This window comes from Dendrobates tinctorius, unplaced genomic scaffold (genome assembly GCF_039654945.1).
Source record: "Dendrobates tinctorius isolate UK_male_01 unplaced genomic scaffold, ASM3965494v1 ptg000069l, whole genome shotgun sequence".
In the NCBI taxonomy this organism is placed as follows: Eukaryota; Metazoa; Chordata; class Amphibia; order Anura; family Dendrobatidae; genus Dendrobates; species Dendrobates tinctorius.
In genome coordinates this window covers 25,450,818-25,475,040 of record NW_027361737.1, presented here as the reverse complement: position 1 = coordinate 25,475,040, position 24,223 = coordinate 25,450,818, and the positions used below count along the sequence as shown (strand labels likewise).

Genomic DNA, 24,223 nt, shown 5'->3' with positions numbered 1-24,223 from the left:
GGAAGTGGCAGGTCCGGGCTGGTAAACTGACCGCAAACCTTAGCAGTCTCTGGGAAGAGGGATGGATAGGGACCTGGTAGTAGGCCTTCTTTAGGTCTAGGGTGCACATGACGGCGTCCCGATCTATCAGGAGGGTTGCGGATCGGACCGATTCCATCCGGAATCTCTTGTACTTGACCCAGGCATTTAGTGGTTTCAGGTTTATGATGGTACGGGCCTCGCCAGACAGTTTTGTGATCGCGAACAGGGACGAATAGTGCCCTTTCCCTCTTTCTGACGGGGAACTGGTACTATGACCTTTGATTTTACCATGTCCTGTAGATCCGTCCACATTGCGGAGTCCTCCAGGACGACAGTGGGGGTAATATATCTTTCGGGGGGAGGTGAATAAAGCTCTATATTGTAGCCCTCCGTGATGGTTCTGAGGACCCACTGATTGTGGGTGACTCTGGACCAGTTTGTTGCGAAGTGGCGAAGTCTCCCCCCAATACCTATGGCGTCATTGCCTCCTCGATCTAGAGGTTGATGTGAATGGAGGACCTCTGTCCCTTCCGGTCTGGCTGAAGGAGCCCTTATAGGAGCCTCTACTGGACCTTGCCCAACCCCTGAACTCGGTCTGCCTCCTAGAAAAGGAGCCTCTCCGAAAGGACTGGGGCCGTCTGGGTTTTTCCTCCGGGAATCACTTCTTTTTATCGGACACCAGCTCTAGAATGTTATCTAGGGCTGGCCCGAATACCCTCAGGCCCGAGAAGGGGATGGCGCATAGCTTAGTTTTTGAAGCGTTGTCCCCCGACAAGGATTTGAGCCAGACTGCTCTTCGGGCCGCGTTGGAGAGGGAGCTGTTTCTGGCTGCAAATCTTACCGATTCGGCCGACGTATCTGATAGGAACGCCATAGCCGATTTCATGAGCGGAAGGGATGCTAGGATGTCTGATCTAGGGGTCTTGTTGGTTAGGTGCTCTTCCAACTGCCCCATCCACAAAAACATAGACCTGGCCACCGAGGTGGCTGCTATGTTGGCCCTAATAAGAGCCGCCGACGTCTCCCACGCTCTTTTTAATAAGACGTCTGCCTTCCTATCCATCGGGTCTCGAAGACCTGATGAGTCCTCGAATGGGATAGCCGTCTTTTTGGTAACTTTAGCGACTGGGACATCTATTTTAGGAATTTCCTCCCATGCCCGGGTTTCCTCAGGATCAAAAGGCAGTCTGCTTCTAAAGTCTCGGGAGAGTGACAGTCGACGCTCTGCCTCCTTCCACTCCTCCTGGACCATCGTTTTGATGTGTTCACTTACAGGGAACACTACCTGTCTCCGGGCCACCAGTCCTCCGAACATTAAGTCCTGCCTGGACTGTGGTTTAGGGACCTCCTCTATCTGCATAGTATTTCTGACTGCTTGGACCAACTCGTCCGTGTCCTCCAGTCTGAATAGGTATTTCCTGTTCTGATCTTGTCTATCCCCCCGGATCTCGCCTTCTTCCTGATCCGAATCCCGGAATTCGGACTCCTCACTAGGGCTTTCTTCCGACTCTGGGTCCGCTTCCCACCTCGGACGTTTGCGACTCGGCCCTGGGCTGGGGGGACTGACGCCGTGCGAGGCTGGATGTAGAGGCCCGAACTTCCTCCCTTATCAGCGATCTCATTTCGGCTAGGAGGGATGGCTGTTCCTCGACTACGACCCTTGAGGTACAGGGTCCGCATAGGGTCTTGTTATATGCGTCTGGCAGCTTTACCCTGCATACTGGGCATTTGACCGATTTGGAGGTGGCCTTTGCCGGGTCCTTCGCCCCCGAGGGGGATTCTGTCGGGGCTCCCTTCTCCTAATAATACAGAAGGGGCACCTATTCAGATCTGGGTTGGGGTAATGGGTGGGGGAGGGTGGTCTGCGCTATGCGCACTTACCCCTCCGCCTGCTGGAGCGACCCCTTCCATCCTGGCGCGGTCCGCAGGGCGCTATGGACCTCCGAAGCGTGCTCCCTGGATCTTCCAGAAGCGCGCTCTGTGCCTTAGGAGCGCGCGCTGTGGACCCCAGAGGCGAGCGCTGTGTGGCTTCAGTGGCGAGCGCTGTGTGGCTTCAATAGCGAGCGCTGTCCGGCCTCAGTAGCAAGCGCTGTCTGGCTTCAGAAGCGCGCGCTGGGATTCAAAGGCCGGCGTCTGACGTCACCGGAAGTGACGCGCGGCCTCTCGCGCTAGGCCGCCTCCTCCACTTCCTGCTCTGCGCGCGACTATGGCGGCCTCCTCTGGCCTGCCGCCGTGAGGAGGCAACCCCCGTCCATCTGCGGCGGACTGCCACTCCGGCCTCTTCGCCTGCTATGGCGGACTGCGGAGGCCTCATTCCTGCCTCCCAGCGCCGCTGCGCCAGTCGTCCCCGCCCGGCCAGCCGCCTGCGGGGAGCCGACCATCACCTGCCGTGGCGGTGAGTTTCTGGAGCTGAGAGCCTCCCATAGGGAGGAACGGCTCCCTCCAGGAGCGTCGTCCTGCTCCTGGCCTTTGGGGCAGAGGGACTCCCCACTGGAGAGTTTCGGCCCCGGGACCTCTTGACAGGGGAAGGCTTGGACTAGCCGTACGATCCCCTGAGCCCCTCCGGTAAGCTTCTCGTGTGTCCCTCCATGCAGGGACAGGAAAAACACTGAGGGAGAGGGGGTGGGACGTGACCTTTAACCTCTCGTGTGCTTCCTGTCCCTGTAAGGAGGAGGAGGACGTCCTCCATGGTGCTGTCAGGTGGACGTCCTGGAAATTAACATTAGAGCAGATTTTTTTTAAAAAATGTCCAATGTTTTTGGATAAATGTATGCCACTGCACCTATGCAGAGAAGGTGTAAAGGAGAACATTGTCGGCAGCACACAAGAGGACAAGACACAGGGTGTCTAGAGGAAATGTAGTTTCCCAGTCTGAAGGGGAGGTTACATGAGTTACTTGTACTCAGGGCAACAAAGCATCAGCTGTTATCATGAGATGAATCTCGCACCATCTCCCCTACTGCACCCACTGGAATGTTTTATTACATACCAAAATATTTAGAATTGAGAGTCCTCAGTGGGTGATACCATCTTTTCAGTTAGCCATTAAAAGGTAACAAATTGCAAGCTTTCGAGACTACTCAGCTCTCTTCATCAGGCTAGACTAATACAACATCTGAAGAATCACATATTTATACACAAAACAGCACAGAAATAATGCAATAGATAAGACAAATATTGGAACAGTTCATAGATAAGGAGTGTGAATGTTTTATTGTCCTGATTGGGGTCTGGTTCTGGGTTGTGTGATGACCCCAGAAGGTCTGAAGAGCAAATTCCTTAATTGATGTAAAAAGACATAAATCCATGCGACACATTCATTCCTGCACTGAGTGTGTCAAAGGTTGTCATAAATTTATACTCCCAGACCTTCCTGTCTCTTTGAAACTTGAAGTTACCTTTTAGTCAAAGTAATTTAATGTCCATCATGCTAGGACCGCGGATACAAACATTATTTCAGGAGACTGCACCTGAGGGAATATTTCAATGATATAGAAGATTCAGAAAACACTCAGACTGAAGGAAAAGGGATCCTAAAAACCAAGATGATGTCACACTGGACACCTCCACCTAGACGCAACCCTCATTTGGATAAATACAGACTTATTCACACATTTGATAAAATCCATCATCATAGACACCAACAGGAGACAAGCATCAGACATCAGTGCCTAGGAGAGAAAGGCCATACAGTCTCTGAAAACCAACAAAGAAATCATAATTAAACATGCTGACAAGGGAGATGCAATAGTCATGATGAACACATCAGACTATATGAAGGAAGCCAACAGACAAATTATGGACACGCGCTACTACAGAAAATTGGAGTCGGATCCTACACAGGACTATTACAAGGAACTAAACAAGTTAGTATCTTGTCTGCCTGACGAAATCATAAGAGGCAATGACCCAATACCAGAGAGTCCAAGAATAGGGACATTCTACATGATTCCCAGAATCCACAAATCTGGAAATCTAGGGAGGCCGATTATTTAATGTGTGGGCACCCTTACTGAGCAGGTATCTGGATGGGTAGAGGGTGTTGTTAAACCCCTGGCAAAGGATACACCCAACTACATTCAGGACACAACTGACCTATTGAATAAACTAGCAGCAATAGGTCCTCTACCAGAATGAACCATCCTGGCCACCACGGATGTGGAATCTTTGTACTCTAATATCCCTCACCAGGATAGATTAAATGCCTGCAAATTCTTCATGCAAAACACCGGGAATGATGCCGATTCTGTGTTGAAACTCACAAAATTCATCCTCACCCACAATTACTTTGAATTTGACAACAAGATCTATCTACAGGAAACTGGCACAGCTATAGGAAGTAAAATGGCTCCACAGTATGCAAATCTTTCAAGGCCAAGCTTGAAAGCAAATTTTTGTCCTCATGTCCCACCAGGCCTCTGGCCTACTATCGCTACATTGATGATATTTTAATCATCTGGGCGGAGTCTGAGCAACAGCTAAAGACGTTCCACGAACAGTTTAATCAATTTCACCCCCCCATCAACTTAACACTCAATTACTCCAGCACTGAAATTAACTTTTTGGACACCCTCATTAAGCTACAGAACAATGAAATAGAGACATCCCTGTATCAGAAGCCAATTAACCGTCCATTATACCTTAAATGGGACAGTTTCCATCCAAAATAAAATTTCTATTGTCTACAGCCAAGCCATCAGATACAATCGTATATGTTCCAACCCCATGGACAGAGACAAACACCTTGGTCGCCTCAGAAAGAACTTTTTGAATTAGGGCTACCATCCAAGATCAAATGAAAACCAAATTACAAGAGCGACCAGAATGTCCAGGAATCACCTGCTACATTACAAAGCTAAAGATGAAAATAACCAGGTGCCTCTAGTGGTCACCTACAATCCAAATCAGGAGGTGCTAAGGGGAGCTGCACGGAAATTACAACCTTTACTACAAAAAGATTGCAATCCATATTTCCAGACCCCCACTGTTGTGTTTTAGGCAGCCCTCAATTTAAAAAGCATCATTGTCAGAAGTTCCCTGTCCTCCCCAACAGCCGCAGGAACCTTTCCTTGCCACCAGAAAAAATGTAAAACCTGTTCATTTATAATGACCACGGACAAGATAAATATCCCCAATTCACATCAGGTCTACAAGACCCCAGGTACTTTCAGCTGCATCACATCTAATGTGGTGTACTAAATTATGTGTACTAAATGTCCAACTGACGGTCTGTATGTGGGGGAGACAGGGCAAAAACTGAGAACGAGGATGAATTCTCATAGCCACACAATAAGAGAAAAAAGAATGGATCTACCTGTGGCAAAACAATTTTGTATCCCCGGTCATAGCATGATGGACATTAAATTACTAGTATTAAAAGCTAACTTCAAGTCTCAGAGAGACAGAAGAGTCTGGGAGTATAAATTTATGACAACTTTTGACACACTCAGTGCAGGAATGAATGTGTTGCATGGATTTATGTCTTTTTACATCAATTAAGGAATTTGATCTTCAGACCTTCTGGGTCATCACACAACACAGAACCAGACCCCAATCAGAGGGCAATAAATCATCCAGACTCCTTATCTATGAACTGTTCCTCCCCCAAAATGACAATTCTACTTCACAGGAAAGATATATATCTTTGTACCGTGTTAGCCAGTAGTCACTTGTCTTATCTATTGAGTTATTTCTGTGCTGTCTTGTGTAAAAATATGTGATTCTTCAGATGTTGTATTAGTCTAACCTGATGAAGAGATCCGAGTAGTCTCGAAAGCTTGCAATTTGTTACCTTTATTTCAGTTAGCCATTAAAAGGTATGAACCACAGAGGACTCTCGATTCTAAATATTTTTCTATCCACTGGCTAACACGGTAAAAAGATATATATCTTTCCGTTATTAGATACCATCCATCTAAATATATGTAATAAATGGATGGGCAGAGTCTGCCGGGCTAAAAGCCAGAATTTGCTGTGACTCTACTTCGTCCAATAGAAGGAGACAGGACAGGGGCCGTCGTAATGAAAATGTAGTAAGAAGCATTTCAAGGTTAAACAAGCTCTCCCATATTTTTTTTTACATTAAAATGTGTGCAGTGTGATTGTATTACGGTAATATATTCACCTACCTCCACTCTCTCCATTGTCCTGCGCCATTCTGCTCCTCTTCTTGGGAGGTCACTGCTTATCAGACTAGGTGGCTCACTCGATGGGCAAATCAGAAGTCTCTTTTACACTCTAAGCCAATGGAGGCTCGTTCTGACACCACATAAACTTACATTGTAAAAGCCATTTCTGGGTCATGCAGAGCACAATGTGAACCAGAGAGTTTGAAGAGAGGTGATGCCACTGAGAAGAGGAGCAGAACGACGCTGGATCCTGGGGAGAGTAGCAGTAGGTAAGTATATTAATACACTCACACTAAACTGAAAAATATCAATGGGAGTGCTTTAATAATGAGGCTCTTTAATCTTTATTCATGAACACGCCACTCCTCTTCCTGGGGGATACTGAGCTCCTATAGATTGACAGTTTGGTCCAGAGGAATCACTGCTCCAATGATTACAAACGATCATGCTGTTAGTAGAGGCAGCTCTGGTTCTGTATCATCAGAGGATGTAAGAGCAGCACATGTAAGCTCTAAAGCAGAGAGCATGCAAGAAGCACTCCTTGCTTAGGAAACCAACCACCTCTGATAGACTGCAGAAGTGGACGGTAACCTAGGCCACACACTGTAAACTATAGAATGAAAAATCTCTGTTTTGGAGAAACAGAGGATCTCAAACAAGAGCTGCTTGTTCTTACCAGGACTTTATGCATTTATTAAGATGAGACAACCCCTCTAATGGTAATTACGAATGGATGAATCAAGGTATTTGGAATATTTTACAGAATGTCAGAACAGACTGCATTATAACTGGCAGCAGGACAGTAAAAAAAAATATGACCTGAGCAACAAGCCACAAAGATATCCAGATGCCCTTAAGGAAGCTCTTGTAATACAAATACACAAAAAACTGCACCAACAGCAGTGTGCATATGGTCTGATGAAACCCAGATCTCATGGTCAGCACTAAACAGCAGTTTGCTTATTGCTCCATTATGTCCTTATGTAACATGGACCCCTACATTAAAAACTGATTGGCACATTATTGCAGAACACCCACCGCTGACAGATCAGACACCTATGGAAAGTATTGATCAGTCACTTGTTGCTTATATATTTGTATACAGTGCTCACCTGGACTATGAGACCGCCATCTTTCCCCATCTCTTCTGGGTGCTGCAGTTCTCCAAACACCTCCTCCTTCCTCTTCCTCACCATTTACCTCCTCTCTCAGGCTCCGCCAGTTCCCACTCTCCGAGCGGATAAACTCAAGCTTTCTCCCAGCAGGTACTGTGCCGCCCTCTTCAAATGCAGGCCGAACTGGAGGCGATTATAAGAGAATTAGTCTCACACTATCACCTGCAGGTGTGCTCGCTCGTCTTCCAAGATCAGGAAGCCGCAGCCAAGCAGCACTCGTATATCTGAGCAACATCTCATCCACATCAAACACAAAAGTTAGAGCCTCCCATAGACTTTAGATTGCCAGCAGACCCACCAGAATGCATCATTCCTGGTTCACCATCGGAAGACCAGTGGCCCGAGACCAGTCAGGATTCCATCTCCTACTATACTCAACTGACTCGGACACCATGCATTAGAAAAATCATAACACTCCTAAAGCCAAGAGCAAGCTTGTTTGTCTGGCCACATAAGCACACCAGGCAACATGACCATACATTGTGGGCCTGTAAGCCTTGCACATTCATATGAATCCAACTCCTGACACTTGTAGTGCTGGGTTTTTTTCCACCCAGCTCCAGAAGGATTGTGTTGTTCAGATTTTTTTTCCATATTGCTGGGATATAATTTGGATGGGATCATTTAAGTTAAAGGTAAACCAGCAATGAAGCTTCTTCATTGTGAGATTGATGGGGGTCCCACAGGTGTTTTTCAAAATCTATTTGCCTGCCTTCAGTTACAGTAATATCTGAACATATTCATTTGGAGTACAGATGCTGGCAGTGATGGGTTAGCTCAGCACCTGTCTCCCACTAACTCTGGGCATAAGCAGCTGCAGGAGAGTGTTCTGATAAGCCCTGTACCCAGAGGAGGAGGCGGAGGTAGGTGCTGACCCATCACTGCCATCATCTGTACTCCAAATGAGTACATTCTGATATCAATGCAGCTAAAGGCAGCCAGAAAGAGTGGGGAAAAGAAGGAATTTAAAATCCTCTTAGAAGCTATTTTTATACGAAATTTAAGACAAATCCCCTAAGAAAGTGATTTGCAACATTTCATAAGATTCCATGCAGGTCAATATTATAAAAAAAAAATAAAAAAATAAGAACGTTTAGTTACTCTTTATCGCATCATCTATCCTATTGTACCTGCGTATGAGCACTTAAAGATGTCCATCCATATAATAGAAGTGACACTTTGCAGAAAACTCTACCCACTGTTATGGCCAATCGGGCGCACATTTGCGTTTCAATCTTTTGCCATCAATGGGCATCACTGCGGACGAAGGTTTCAGCACATGCAGCTGATCACAGAGTAATAGCATACAAAAAAGGAAGGGTAAAGAAGGCACGGATGGACAATGAAATGCATTTTAAATGCAGTTACTCCTACACAGAAAATAAAACAATCTGGCTTTTTAGATTGTGATCTCTTAGTATGTGCACAGGTTGCGGATTCTGGTGCGGATCCGCATTAGATTCTGTTGTGGAGTACAGTACCATTTTAACCAATCGAAAATAAACGCTGTGCACATGCTGCGGAAAATTCCGTGCAGATTTGCTTCGGTTAATTTTCTGCAGTATGTCAATTCTTTGTGCAGAATCTGCAGCGTTTCTACACCTGCTCCATTATAGAAGTCCGCAGGAGTAAAAAAACAAGGGAAATCTGTACTAAATCCGCGCGGAAAAATCCGCAACGTGTGCACACACCCTTAGGGTGTGTGCACACGTTGCGGATTCTGCTGCGGATCCGCAGCGGTTTTGGCCCTGCGCGTCCGCAGCAGTTTCTGCTGCGTTGTACAGTACCCTTTTAGCCTATGGAAAATGAAATCCACAGTGCAGACGATGCAGAATTTTCCGCGCAGATTTGCTGCGGTTTCAAAACCACAGCATGTCACTTCTTTGTGCGGATTCCGCAGCGGTTTGCCATCTGTTACATTGTACAGGTGTCAAACCGCAGGGGGAAACTGCAGCCTAATCCGCAGGTCTTTTGACCTGCGGATTTTGACAAATCCGCACGGAAAAATCCGCAGCAGAATCCGCAACGTGTGCACACACCCTTAGGGTCTTTTACTCCAATCTCACTTGATCTATAGGCATTCCAAAGATGATCATGTAATGCTGGATGGAGCCAAGAGAGAATTTTTGGAAGGGCAATATGTGTACCATGACATTGAATGCACCATACGCCACACTATTCCATTCTGCAAGAACTCAACTTTCTGTGGACTTTCTGTATGAATTTAGGAGAAAAAATGGACATGCATGCAGATTTTTTTTTTTCCCCCCAGTGGAATACGGAAATGCATGCAGATTTTTTTTTTCCCCCAGTGGAATACGGACATGCATGCAGAAAAATTCATGGCAAGTCTATGGTCAGACGTATAAATATATTTACCACGTAGCCAAGGAGAGATCAGGATAGGCCCACAAAGTGGCTCCACGTGTGGACCTGCGCGTCCCAGAGCACGTTGCTCACTGCTTGGTTACCAGTAACGTATAAAGACTACAAAATTCTGATGACATTATGTATTGTGGAGGATGCTAAATACTGCTGCTCGTGTGCATCAATCTGTCAATCCATTCGGTGCAGCTTACAGAAAACATATGTCACAATGCTTGTAAGTAAAGCAAACACCTAATAAGAGTACTCATTCATCAGGCTCCAAAGCAAAGAACAAACATGGCTAATCCTTGCTTGAAAAATGATTTGCCAAGAGATCAATTGTTTTGCGAAAGATTTCACTCAACACCGTGCTGCCCACAGAGCGGACGTCATATACAATGCGACAGGTTCCTTTGAAAAGATTTTCAGTGGGCCATAATCTAGCTAAAACTTCGTTGCTGGAGGCCCCTTTTAAGAAAGGCTTGCAAGAGAAATTTTACTGTAAAATGAGGTTAAATCCTGCTCGAACAAGGAAACTCTTACTGAAAATAAATAGCAATTATCTAGAAAAGTTTTATTCTTCCAAAGTACAACCCAGTCTTACCATTCCTCTACATTACGGCCAATTTTTCACCATTCATTCTTTCTTTTTAGCCTACTTTCAGACCAAAGCTTCAAGATCCGGTAAGAACAGGAGTAAAATCGTTGGATTGCACCCAGCACTCATTAGTGGATTATTTTTGATCAAGAGCCAAAAGTGCTGTTTATGGAAAAAAAAAAAAAAAAAAAAAGACTAGGAGTGTGTCGGGTAGCTGTGTGAAGTGGTCGGCAGGAGGGGAGAACACAGGGTCAGGAACTCAGTCTGGACATTGTTTATGGCAGACCTACTCACCTGTTCATTGCTTGGCACACACAAGAGAAAAAAATACTGGAGTAATTGAAGGGTCTCCGATATAATCAGAACAATAGATTGAATTACGGAGCAAGGACAAGTTGGGGTTAAATACCATAACGCATCACACCCACGATCCATTTATGATAGCTATTTGTGCCAACAGGACAAAGGTGATCATGATTTTTATTATCTTCAAAAACCAAAGTATTGGGACACTCGCACATGAGATTAGTGTGGATTAGCAAGTTAATTAACTGGGAAATAGTTAATGGGAATCTGTCAGTACGACCCCCCCCCCCCCCCAATTCGCATATAAGGCATGCAGGTCTTTGAAACACAAAAACATTAACACCTTGATATCTTTTATCTGTCGCTGCATTCCTTAATTGGCATTTTAATTCATATACAAATTAGGTGGTAAGTGCTCTGAGCATTTAAGGAGCCAGTGCCTCCATAGCCCAGCACTAACCTCTCCAACGTGATCACTCATGGTCCGATTTGCTTGTCTAGCTCCTGATGTCAGATAGACCATGAGATATCAATCAAGATAAAATGGCCGATATTGGGCAGGGAAACAAGTTAGGGTGGCAGAGGATCGTTAAGTTCTCCATCTCGACCAAAGCACTATTTTATTTATTTTACTCAAATATATAGCGCCATTAATATCTATATATCCATCTATCAAAAAGTCCCCAAAAAACCCTTTAAGGAGGTCCTGACACCAGTTCAAAAGTGGCTAGTGATTTTATTCCAGAGACTTGAACCTTTTCATTCGGCGCTAACTTTTATGGTCTCTACAAGAGGACGGGGCTCTCGGGATTCTCTTGGGACGATTTAAGCTGCTTTGCATTATTACCTTGTGAGCACTGTTCCCTTGGTAAAGACAGCCGGCTTGTGAATCCTCAAATCGCACGCATTGCACGCTGTGAGGATTTTCTGATGCCAACACTCCCAGTCACATTCCAACTAGTCTGTTTCCAGCCTTACTCCATACACTTAATGCACCAGTCTAGTCAGAAGGTGGCCGGGAGTAAACATATTACATACTTGCGGTCACATGACCACCACTCCTGGCGCCTGAGAATTCTCCCAACGTGAGGATTCACAAGTCTGTAGCTTTAGACAATCCCCTTTAAATCACTAATACCAGAAGAGGATAGGATCCATAAAGAGGTCATCCTATATACAATATTTCAATTTTTTTTCTATAGCTACCCAACCATTAATAGAAACCACTAAATTTGTGTCAGACACGAAAATATTTAAAAGTGTGCTGAAATGTTATTTTTAACGCAGAAAAAAAATCACAACTTCATGATTTTTAATAGAAGCTGGATAAATAATGCCTCCGTTATGTCAGTAATGCCTTTCTGCCTCATAGATTCATGATATTTGTAAGTACAAAAATTCTGTATCCTTCCTATGCAGCCTCCCTCCATTACACAGTGATAACTTTTCGGTATAGGGGGTGGGGATCCGAAGAATTGGCAGCAGGAGAGATCATGTGGTACGGTAAATTATACACTCAACGGGGAGGGACTATGAAATCTGGAGACAGATCGCTTCCATTGAATAAGAACGAAAGGAAAAAAAAAAAGTTCTTGAAATAAGGAACATGAATTGGCACTATGAAGTGGAAAAAGTGTCATTTAAAGGGTTAAAGAACTGACAATTCGGCATCCAGGGACCAGGTCTGAGATACTTGCGTCGCTTCTCCTTCTGCAGTTTGGTATGGGCATGCACTGACGTGCCACTAACCGCAGGAGGTCCAAACTTTGGGCAGGACGGTAGAACAGGAGCCCTGAGGGGAGTGGGATTTGGGTCATTACTTTAATATTCAGCACCGCAGGCCTGAAGACGGCTTTGCACCTCCAGGAACAATAGGGCTCTGTTTATTTCAATCGGCTTATCGAGACAGAGGCGAGCGAAGTCCAGTGGAAAACATGCACCCACTCCCTCTGAAGTGCACAGAAGACGTGCTAGCTCCCTTTCCTGACGGACCCCCAGTCCTTATAGGATATACTGCTATTATACACATTGTCCACTACAGGAGAAAAAATACAGAGGGGGGGGGGGGCAAAAAAAAAAAGGATCAGCAAAATAAATGTATGTTTTGGCTCTCAACCACGAACCCTATGGAGTAATGAATGAGTCACAACCTCTTCTGTCCCAACCTTGTATAATACTATAGTTCACATGCGTCTCACTAAGCTTTCATAAGACTGTCAGAAACTAGGATAAAAGTAAAATTAAAGGTTAAATTTGAAAAAAAAAAAAAAAAAAGTGCTTCCATAAAACCTTGTAAAAGCTGAATAGAAGTGCACCTATTTCCACTGTACTGTTCATAAATCCCTTCATGAAGCATCTCTATACAACGCTGCCAAGGAGAACACCCTTCCCCCTAATTACATGTGCAAAAATGTAAAAAACCCACTTTGCCTCGACATATCTGAAATCATTGCTCCATTAACACCTTTACCAAGCAGGCAGTAATGAGACTGTTAATAAAGTGCACCTACTGTGCATAACTAATCACTGGAGGGGCAGATCTGCTCCGTACCACTCCCATCATGGCATAACCCTAATCATGTAATGGCCAATCAGATGTCATACCCAAACCGGCCAGCCTCCTGATTTATAACTGCAGGAATGTGGGTTATGACTCCAGACCCAGCAAGAGCTCCCCCCATAGACTGAGAAAGAGCACGTCACTGGACGGGAACACCAAGTCACGGAGACCAGGAACCACTGCGAAGGTGGCAGCTAGGACACAAGTGCACCCACAAGGAGCTTTTTGAGACTAGACTACCCCTAAAACTGGAACTTCATTCATGTGGCAAATCCCAAGAATTTATATTAAACAAGATTTGCATGATACAATCTGGATAAGGAAACTGAATTGACCAAGAACACTTACCTGACGGATTTCTCAAAAGAAAACTAAATCAGTGGATTTCCTCCTCCCCGGAACCCAACAGGTACGTACCCTTGACTGATGTTTAAAGTCCAAGATATCGCAGAGCCATACTTCTCACAAACCGCTTCTTCATGAGGCAAGAAGTGCTATACACTGGAAATCCATACACTAGTTTCCTGTAATTCCTATCATATGAGAAGCTGTCTGACAGGGCTCGGTGGCACAAGTCAACTCGCGCAGGGCCTAAAGCAAGCGCCAGTAACAGTAGTGCCAGTGTGTGTGTGTGTGTGAAGCGCCCATGTGCCCCTCACTCAGCCAGCACGGATAGCCAACACATACTGACCATGTGATGGTTCCCCCAATGAATTGAGCTTGTGTACAAGCCCAGTCATTGAAGCTGAAAACACCGGCTAAATCTTTTGAAACATTCTGATTAACCCCTAAGTATTTGAGTTCGGAGTTTGACGATTAAAAACAAACAACACTTGCACAAAAAGTAAATAAAAAAAAAAAAAAGTGCTCTAATTTTACGACGCACTTACACCTCACGATGCGCCCTAACCATACACCGCACTCTAGACTCCCGACGCGCTCTAACCATACACCGCGCTCTAGGCTCAAGACGCGCTCCAATCATACACCGCGCTCTAGGCTCAAGACGCGCTCTAACCTTATGGCACATCTTAATGACTCAGAGCGCTATTACGGTAACTCAGTGAAGAGAAAGAGAAAGTAATGTGGCAAAAAATAAAAATGTTTTCTGGCAAAAATAAAATCGACATAGATATGTACATTATGCCGGGCACTAACCTAAGATTTCCCTATCGTTATGTAAGGCGCAGAGATTTGCTTGCGTTCACAAATGTTACAAGCCCTCCTCTCTCGCACAGCGGGTCAGAGCATCAGATCTGTTAAAACAAATGTCACACTGTGACAAGAATGCCGGTGCCACAGGCAAACAGAGAAGGACTGGGCTCAGTGCACTGAGCAAATGGCAAGACGGGAATGTCGGCGTCATGTCCAGGTGAATCCTACCTGCCGTCCAATGCATCCCAGCGTGAACAAAGCCGGGATATTTTCCCGCAGCAGGACAGGTCACATGAACATCATGATGTGTGCATCTAAAATCAGCTTACCCCCAGAGCGTGAAATCATAACAGAAACACTTTCTCCCCCCCTCCCTTGCAGAATCTGGCAACGACTCAGAACACCGGGGTTATACAGGCACAGGCCCCTGCTTGCCTTTAGGGAATAGAGCCAGAGTCAGCTCAGGTGCCTTGAGATGGAGGGGGTGGGAGGTGGTGACAATAAAGGGGGAACAAACAGCGTGATAAGAGAACACTGCACACCATACACAAGGCCGCAGAAGTAACAACTTGTTGGGAACTCCACGTCTATGACCCTGTTCATTTCGCTCAGGTCGGTCACAGAGGAGGACGCCACAGACAGCAGGTGCCATCGCTGACAAGCCGCAGGATACGCTTTACTTTCCTTCACTCTGGATGCAGTCATCTCCGTGACCAGGGAGACACGCAGCGAATCCGGCTTCTGAGCATCTGAAAAGTGAGTATGTGACAGTGTCAGCCTGGTCATCCGAGGACTGGGATGTGGTCGGCGAGCTGTGCACATACTGACGTATCCTGGCAAAGCAGGGGGTCCGCAGTGCTCTGTAGTAAGAGCAGACCTAGGAAAAATCATTATTTCCTCTTATCTATAGTGTCAACATATTGCGGGGGGGGGGCAGAAATAGATCTATAGTTAAAAGAATTGCCAAATTATAATTATGTTATCAACTGTGCATGGTTTCCATTAATATTCCTAAATTTGATAACTACCAAAAAGAAAAAGTCCATCTGGGTAAGGTCTGGTGACCGACATGGCCATATAACCAAGCAGGCCTGGTGACCGACGTGGCCATATAACCAAGCAGGCCTGGTGACTGACGTGGCCATTTAACCAAGCAGGCCTGGTGACCGACGTGGCCATTTAACCAAGCAGGCCTGGTGACCGACGTGGCCATATAAACAAGCAGGCCTGGTGACCGACGTGGCCATATAACCAAGCAAGCATCACCTGCAGATCCACTTATAATAAAATCACAGGAATTCATGCTGTATGCTTATATATGCACCCTTGTGCCTTCTGGCAGAGTATTACTCCTCTAGCAAACTTAGTCTTATGTGATAGCTCTGAAAAAAACTACCAGGGCGCACAGGACAAACATGGCTGTAGGCCTCCATTAACCATAAGGTGGACAAAGAACGCAGTCTTAATACAGCCTAAAAACCATTCACATCACAACTGCTAACCGTACAGGTATGAAGGGGAAAGTAGAATCCAGGGAGAACACAATGCAGTCTTGCCCTGCCATAGCCAGAGGTCAGCTGAGATTAATAACTTAGCCATCATGTAATACTGTGGATAGATTTAAGGGGGCTTTACACATAGCGATATCGCTAGCAATATCGCTAAAGCGTCACCGATTTTGTGACGCAGCAGCGATATTGCTAGCGATATCGCTACATGTGATACTCCCCTCTGACCGGCTCCCCCGCTGGCTATCGCTGATCGCGCGAGATCAGCCTGCTTCCTGATGGCGCCGACGAGCGAGCCATGGACGCAGGATGAAGACGGACACCCTCGCCGCTTCTGAAAGGTAAGATCGATCGCCGAGCATCGCTGGTGAGATCTGCTTGTTTGGCAGCTCACTAGCGACCATTTAGCGATGCACTAGCGATCCTGACCGGGTCATATCGCGGTCGGGATCGCTGGTGCATCGCTAAATGTAAAGGGGCCTTTACTTTATTCTACTCATGTATGCTAAAAGGGTTTTTTCCAAGAACGACATTATCACCTATATAAAGGAACCCCCACTGATTACACATACAGGGGGTCCCATTTTCCCAGCTCATGCCTTTCATGAGAAAGTCCCTTTAATACATTGAAAGAGTAAATAGGTAATATAAGAGTAAGACCATTTGCCTCAGTGTTCCTCATGTAGCACTATTTACTTTTTATTACCTCTCTATAGAGTTGTCAAATCAATACATTTAAAAAAATAAATGGTGCTATCCAATATTCCAATTTTTTTGTTGTTTTTTTTTTACAAAACAGACAGCAGTATTGTAAAAAAACAAAGCAAGAAATCTCATCTATTATCTCTAAAAGTGATACCGCATACTTACTCCTGGGATCCACTTAGTCTTTGTTTACAAGCGGACAGCATTGCGACCGCTGCAGCCAATCATTGCCCCAGCCAGCAGTCATGTGACGTACCGCTGGCATCCTGGCTCCAATCTCTGGGCGATGATGGCAGCAGTACAGCACGTGATTGCTGCAGTGGTCACGCTGCCGGTAGCATAGACCAGCCACATAATTTCAACAATACTTGTCTGTAATTTTCCCCTACAACTCAGCATAGACATTCTGCGGTGCTGCTAGTCTTTATATTTATAATAAATAAGTGGACTTAGAATACTTTCACTACTACTACTGGGAAACATTTAATACTGTATTTATGTAAAAAATATAATGAACGCTCATGAGCAGGACTTGATGTAGGCTTGTTCTTTGTTTCAGTGGTGCTGCAGGTCAGCACAGATCGAGAGGAGGATTCTCACAGCAGGTCCCCTAGGTGTACCCTACTCAACGCTGGCTCTCATCGACTTGTAACTAAAGATGGACACAGCACCATAAAAGCTGCTAGGATCCAGGGGCAGGGACTGTCATACCTGCGTGACATTTGGGGGCTACTGCTCGACATGCGCTGGCGCTGGATGATGTTGGCTTTTTCGGCTTCTTTCCTGGCACACTGGCTCCTTTTTGCTGTTTTTTGGTATCTTCTGGCTGAAATGAATGGCGATCTGGCCCTGGACCATGATGCCCCACCTGAGAATCACACCATTTGTGTGAAATATATCACTAGCTTCACTGCTGCCTTCTCTTTCTCGCTGGAGACTCAGCTCACCATTGGATACGGCACCATGTTTCCAAGCGGAGATTGCCCAAGCGCCATCGCTCTTCTTGCTGTGCAAATGTTGCTCGGACTCATGCTGGAGGCCTTCATTACAGGTCAGATATTCCCAGATTACAGTGACAAAAGCAGTATGTGTTGCAAGAGGTTATAAATAATATCATACATATATTATTCCAGCTTTGCATATGCGTGTTTTCACTTATTCCAGATTTTGTTTTCAACAGGTGTTTTTGTGGCAAAAATTGCAAGACCAAAGAATCGTACTCCGTCAATCCTCTTCTCGAGGCTGGCGGTGGTGGGCAGTCCGGAAGGAAAGCCATGTCTAATGTTCCAAGTGGCCAACACCCGCCCAAGTCCATTAACCATGGTGAAAGTCAGTGGGATTCTGTACCAAGAGAGAGGTGATGGCCAAATCCAGCAAAGCAGCGTGGACTTTTTGTTGGACTATCAAAATGGCAGTGGCGAGTGCCCGTTCTTCTCTTTTCCTCTCACGTACACTCATAGTCTCTCTCCTGGGAGCCCACTAGCCGCTTTATCGCAGCGTGAAACAATATCTTTGTCAGGTCACTTGGAGCTTGTGGTCTGTCTTTCTGCTACTCAGGAAGGCTCAGGGGAAATTTGCCAGAGCCGTACGTCTTATCTACCAAGTGAGATACTTCAAGGACACCGCTTTGCACCATGTCTAACACGTCGGCCCGAAGGAGGCTATCGCATTTGTATGGAAACATTTGGCCATCCACTCCCTGAATTGTCACAAGCCTCGCACAGACAGCCCTACAGAACTGAGCTGGAAGTCTGTGCCAACGGGCAAAGAGGGGACACCTTTCAAATCTGTGAGACTGGACTTGGAGAGTAAAATACTTCAAAGCAAATGACTTTCCTTAGTCCCTTCAGCCGTCCTCATTCCGATACCTACGCAGACGCTTCTCCAAAGGAAATTCACACAGGAAATGAGGGCACCATCATCAAGGCTCCAAAAGACTGTTCTGTTTATATCTCACTAGAGAACACCAAGCTCTGTGGCCCCGATGTTACAACAGGGGTCTGTGGGACTCTGCCCACCCGATAGTGGATAACTGTAATAAAGAATTGCTCAGGGGAGTGAGTGACAGCACTCCAAGGAAGGGCAGAGTAGTCTAAAGAGACGGCTGTGGGCTGACAGTGGACTAGCACTTGTAAATGTACAGCAAGCAAGCCAACTCAGACGCTAAAGTGCAAATGATACAATGGGCACGACTGGGAAAAGCAACCCAGATTGTTCATGTAACAGGAAGGGTTTGTTCATTTATCAGATTGTCCTTTCAACGTGGAGTGCACTGTTCTATGTAACACAGGAGTCCATACGTAACGCAAAGTGCCAGAGGTACGCAGTAGATGAATACAGGTACACCGATATAGAGGAAACATGTGCATGCTTCTTAGTCACCCAGTAGTAAAGTATCACACATTTGTATATTGTAGAGATGGCATATAATGCACTCATGCAGGTGAGGAATATGATGCAGCACACGCATACTCGCTTGGCCTTTCCTAAGAATCAGACTCAGCACTTATAGGAATCGCTGTACTAACCCTTAACAATTCCTAGCTGGCAGATTATGGGAGCAGAAGGAAGGCAAAGACCCAGAGGGGCTCTTTTCTGGAGCAGGAAGGGTGCAAGGAACTGCACAGAGGCCGGCCATGCAATTCCCATTCAATATATCTGTGACAATAAACATGAATAAACTGTGTGCCTCCAGTAAGTTACCTGCTAAGGCTCCGTGTGTGAATGCAGAAAGGTGATGTGGATTAAGAGGACTAAATCATAACTTATTATTAGAGGGCTCTTTTGATTAGGGGATTAAGATTTTCCATTACAAATTACTGGAACACAATAGAGAAACTGTTTCAACATTGCTGTAAAAAAAAAAAAAACAAAAAAAAAAAAACAAGGAGCACTCTGCCTATTGCAACCAAGTTACATGTCTGGAATGATTTCTCTATGGCAGATTAAGAAAACTTTATGTAAGAGAAAGGTATTACCTGCTTCTTTTCGTGCTGGTTTTTCAAACCGACGATCTCCTCTGATAGGGTAGAAAGAGAGGAAATTCAGAAATGTAAAAATGGTGAAAACCCCTCTTCAAAGTCATGCAAGGGTGCAAGTTGTGCTTTGTATTAGGTCGTCCTCACACAGAGGCCGGAGTCACACGGCCATCAGTTCTCTCATGCCACAGAATCGGCTTGATTACGCTAATGACACTCAGATCCCACTCTGTCAGAGTTTGGAGCAGAGCATCACCCGAGTGCAATCAGACTCTCGCATGAGAGAATCGCAGCATAGAATCACAGACAGATTACTGTATTCACAGAGAATGGAGAAATTAAGTTATCAGACTACACTCGGGTGACATCCGAGTGCAGTCTGGTGTTTCACACACACCCATAGACCTGTATGGGTGCTCATGATCAGATTATCAGATGCACTCCCAGCACGATGAAACAGTTTTGTCATGCCAAATCGGCATGAGAAGAAAACGCAGATCTGCACTGCCTCACAGTATAACACTGGGCTGAGTGATGTTCGCTAAGGGTACATGCACACGCTGCGGATTGGGGTGCGGATTTGGCTGCACGGATTTTGTAAATTCCGCAGGTAAATCTGCAGGTCAAAAGACCTGCAGTTTTACCTGCAGATTGGCCTGCGGTTTTTCATCTCCACAATGGAGGAGATGGCAAACCACAGCAGAATCCGCAGAAAGAATTGACATGTCAATTCTTTCTGCGGTTTCAAAACCGCAGGAAAACTGCGCGGAAAAATCCGCACCGTCTGCACTGCGGTTTTTTATTCCCATAGGGAATAATGGTACTGTACACCTCAACAAAAACTGCTGCGGACCCGCAGCGGCCAAAACCGCTGCGGAACCGCAGCAGAATCCACAGCGTGTGCACACACCCTAAAACATCTCGACTGGGCGAGCGAGCCCTAAGGGTGCATTTACACATCCATGTGAAACGTCTGAGGTTTATTTAATCGAACAGCATTCAGACCCCATAGAGTCTCTCGGAGCCATTTAAAAATCCAAGAAAGACATCAGTGAAACTCAGAACACGTCCTATAATCAATAATAAAAATCAAACATACTCAGTGGGTTGGGCGGCACAGCGACATTCACACGGATGTGTCCATGCACCTTAAAGCTGCATACAAATAAAAAAAAAACAACACACTTTTCCAGGCTACACCTCATTTATCGCACACAGTAATATTATGGGTGTGATGGGCACAAGTTAAATTAACAACTAAAGTGCATAATATTGTACCTAGCAATTATTCTCCTCACCTGGCCAAGATTTAGGACATACCTGTTTCACCCTTATACTAGCAATGCTGGAGCAGACGTTTTTCTCAGAACTGCAAGTAATATCCTTCTGCTATTCTTGCTGGAAATGAATAGGAAACTGGCAGCTAGGTTTTACCATTCCCCACATCAAAGGGGTGTCTCCCTAAACACATGACGTTCAATCAATGCCATCAGACAATGAAGGGACAAACCTGTTGACATACACAGGGAATCATAATAAAAATAAAAATAATAAATATCCCACAGTTGTCAGTGTGTTCACGCATTTCCAGTAAGATTAACCAAGCAATCCTACAATTTAGTTTTTGTAAAAGATGCTATAAAGTCACTAAACGAGTCACGAGAGCTGACAAATACTCCAGATGATGGAGCCCACACTACTTTATGTCATCTTTTCAGCAACTCTTACCTTTCTTCCCAGCTTTGTGACCTATGCATTTCACGGGCTCCTCGACCAAAGCCACTCTCTACTTCATCGAAACTTCTTTGGTAAAAACCACCCTCTCCTCTTCCTCTACCTTTGAAACACATTGGAAACCAATTAGACTTTAAGGATTAAATTAAGAACCAACAAGTCGTGTATCATCAGCAAGTGGTCAGCCATGTGTGAAGGGGGCTTCTGACATATTATGTAGCTAAGCTCCCCTTTGTCGGGACTGTTGTCTGGATAGAGAAGGGCTTAACGGTGGGGAAAATAAAGCAATGAGCAGCCCCTTAATACATAGCACAACACAGATGACATGAAACGCCCCATGGTGTCAAACAAGTGAGAATTGGCACTGTCTGGACACTCTGTACATTAAGGCGTTGTGCATTGTTACAGTTCAAACACATCTAAACAAGTTTCATGAAAGTTATAATTTAGTACTCAAGCTCTGAACTTAGACAATGTTGCCACTTGTACAAAAGGACACCAGCTTGTAAAACAGTGATGATGAAGGCATGTCCTTCTTAAAAAGGGTGTCAATTTCATAAATGAGTAAAATTGCAAAAAGCTTGTAAAAAAAAAAACAAAGACAAGCAACTTTGCGAAATTAAATGTCCTCTCTGCTCTCAAGAATGAAGGAAATTTTAGTTTTTAAAGTGTACAGCTTGTTACCTAGCTTACCGGCCACCTCTGGAGTCGAGTGGCTAGTTACCTAGGCAAGGAGCGCATGCCGCTTATCACACACGATTGTTTAGAGCTTAACGCCGTCAGGATAGTCTGATCCGCTTCCGAGTCTCTCTGCTTTTCCCATGCTGTGGGGGAAACGATACTCCTGATAGCAGGATGGGAGCGCACTCCATTCGGACCAGCAGCACGACCATGTCGCTGGCCTACTATCAATCTTCAGGAGCGTGCCCCACCTGAAGAACTAAGATGTGAACAAGTCTGACACATTCCGACAAAGGAAAGAACTCTCCTGTGTTAAGCATTGGCTGGAGACGGCGCTGCCTGGACCGACCGCAATATCTGGAGACTGTAACATGCGTGCTAATTCTAGTATATTGGGCAGTTTTATACATTTATACCTTATAAACATCTAAATTACTTTCATGTGGAAAAACCCTTTAACTGCCCTCTTGTAATCAATCTATCTCAGATATTGTCAATTGTTGAGGTTTTCAAATAATGACATATGGACATAGGGGTTGATTTAGCCAAAGAACGTGCTTTCTACAGACGCGTTTCATCCATATATATATATATATATATATATATATATATATATATATATATATAACTTGTTACCGGCTCATTCACTAGGGGAAGTGTCTCACATGCGGTACTTTCAAGGATAAAGTTGCAGTGAGAGGAGGGTATGATAACATTGTCTTTATGTATGCCTAGAGATACTTATTTTTACCTACTGAGGGAGATTTAGAGTAAAAAAAATTCAACATTTAAAGAAGAAAACAAAAGCCCTAAAATCTGGCACAAAGATTAATAAAATGTGCCCCACAACAGAATTATTACTTTGGCGTAAAGCAGGGGGTTATGAGACAATGGAGTATTAATTTCTAAATGTGCTAAATTTGACATGAATATGAACAATCGGAAAAGCTCATCCTGTTCTTGATGGTGAGCTCCCAGCCAAAAAGAAGCCTTGTACAAAACATCAAAGTAGATGATGATGTCCAGTTTAAAAAACCTGTATATAACTGTCTGATTTATCTACAAATACTGATTAATGCACTAATTAACAGAGATGTTGAGGGCAGGGTCCCACATATTGGTGGCACGTCATGAAATGTCCAGCATTACTTGTTTTTTCTTGTTCTGTAATAAAGAACTCCTTCCCCCACCTTCACTCTCCCGCATTGGTCACATTTTTTATTCTGAACTTTGAAAACTCCCTTAAAGCAACTTTCTGCAGCAAAATTGCCCCGTGAGAACTTGGCCTTAGAAAGGCTTTGTGATTTTTTTTTTCTCAATCACCACATACTGCGAGTTTCAGGAAACAGCCCAGCCAACTACTATTATGCTGCGTCTTCTGCAGACATAGGCTGATGTCCATGCGTCGTGACTGGTCAGGCTATAATGTAATCACGCTCATCCACTTTTACACATTTAGATATTGCACGGTTGTAATGGATCGATCTCCCTGATTGTAGAGATAAAAGTAATATTATATTCATCTTCAGAAAAACAAGACATCACACATTTTCTTTATGAAAAGTGGATGCAGTTAAGGCACTAAATAAACTGTAGAGAAGAATGAAAGCAGTGTGCCATGAAGTAAACTGCCCTTCAGCAATGCTGGAGATGTCAAGGAAATGTAATAGAAATCCTGAATACATCGATCAACGTTTATGATATCAGATGCCTCAGCCAATTACAGCACTGAAAAGTCCCTTTATTATCAGAAGAGTAGGGCCAATGTGGCCAGCTGGTGGTGCATCCATCATCAATGCTACGGTCACCAACTAAAAATCCAAAAACATTTTGTCCCACAGGTAAGTTATCAGGGGCCAATTTGTACGAGCATCTGTCCTGCGCACAGACGTCAAGACATGGTGCACACAGATATATCTTATAAAGATGCTGTATATATTCACAAATGCAACATATGGGCAATGTGCATTCACAAAATATCCCCACTTTCGACAATCCCTTGCTAGAAAGCACGATAGCAATAAAAGTATCAGAAAGTGCCCCCTTGTCAGGACCCCCAGTGATCAGATGAACTCTATAGCAGTACAATCCAACTAGTGAATATTGAAGAGGTTGTGCAGGACTTGGGTAATCAATATCAGAAAATAAGGGTTCAACAGCATGCACCATCACCATCAGCAATGTATTGAGCCAGGACGCCATCACTGTGCTCTGTGAAGTGGCTGCTCCCAAGTACTGAGGTTCATGTTACCATGAACAGGCTTTTTTACATTAATAGTATATATACTGTATATGTTGTCTTCTACA

General features: G+C 44.8%; 2 protein-coding genes across 7 annotated transcripts in view; one reads left to right on the top strand and one right to left on the bottom strand.

Moving 5' to 3' along the window:
• Positions 1–24,223, bottom strand: part of GIGYF2 (GRB10 interacting GYF protein 2) — a 270,607-nt gene that overhangs the window by 187,989 nt on the left and 58,395 nt on the right. For 4 of the 6 annotated variants that reach the window (XM_073581241.1, XM_073581238.1, XM_073581240.1 and 1 more), the window contains exons 6-8: positions 21,230–21,338; positions 19,502–19,542; positions 7,262–7,447 (exon numbers count right to left, since the gene is read on the bottom strand). In XM_073581241.1, the coding sequence (XP_073437342.1) occupies positions 7,262–7,447; positions 19,502–19,542; positions 21,230–21,338 (336 nt within the window). The remainder of the gene's footprint in view (positions 1–7,261; positions 7,448–19,501; positions 19,543–21,229; positions 21,339–24,223) is intronic. The other 2 variants (XM_073581243.1, XM_073581242.1) reach the window with 1 other exon arrangement.
• On the top strand, positions 13,263–19,209 carry KCNJ13 (potassium inwardly rectifying channel subfamily J member 13). The gene is made up of 4 exons (XM_073581244.1): positions 13,263–13,564; positions 14,923–15,066; positions 17,083–17,574; positions 17,704–19,209. Coding segments are annotated over exons 2-4 (1,125 nt in total). The 5' UTR covers positions 13,263–13,564; positions 14,923–15,065; the 3' UTR covers positions 18,336–19,209.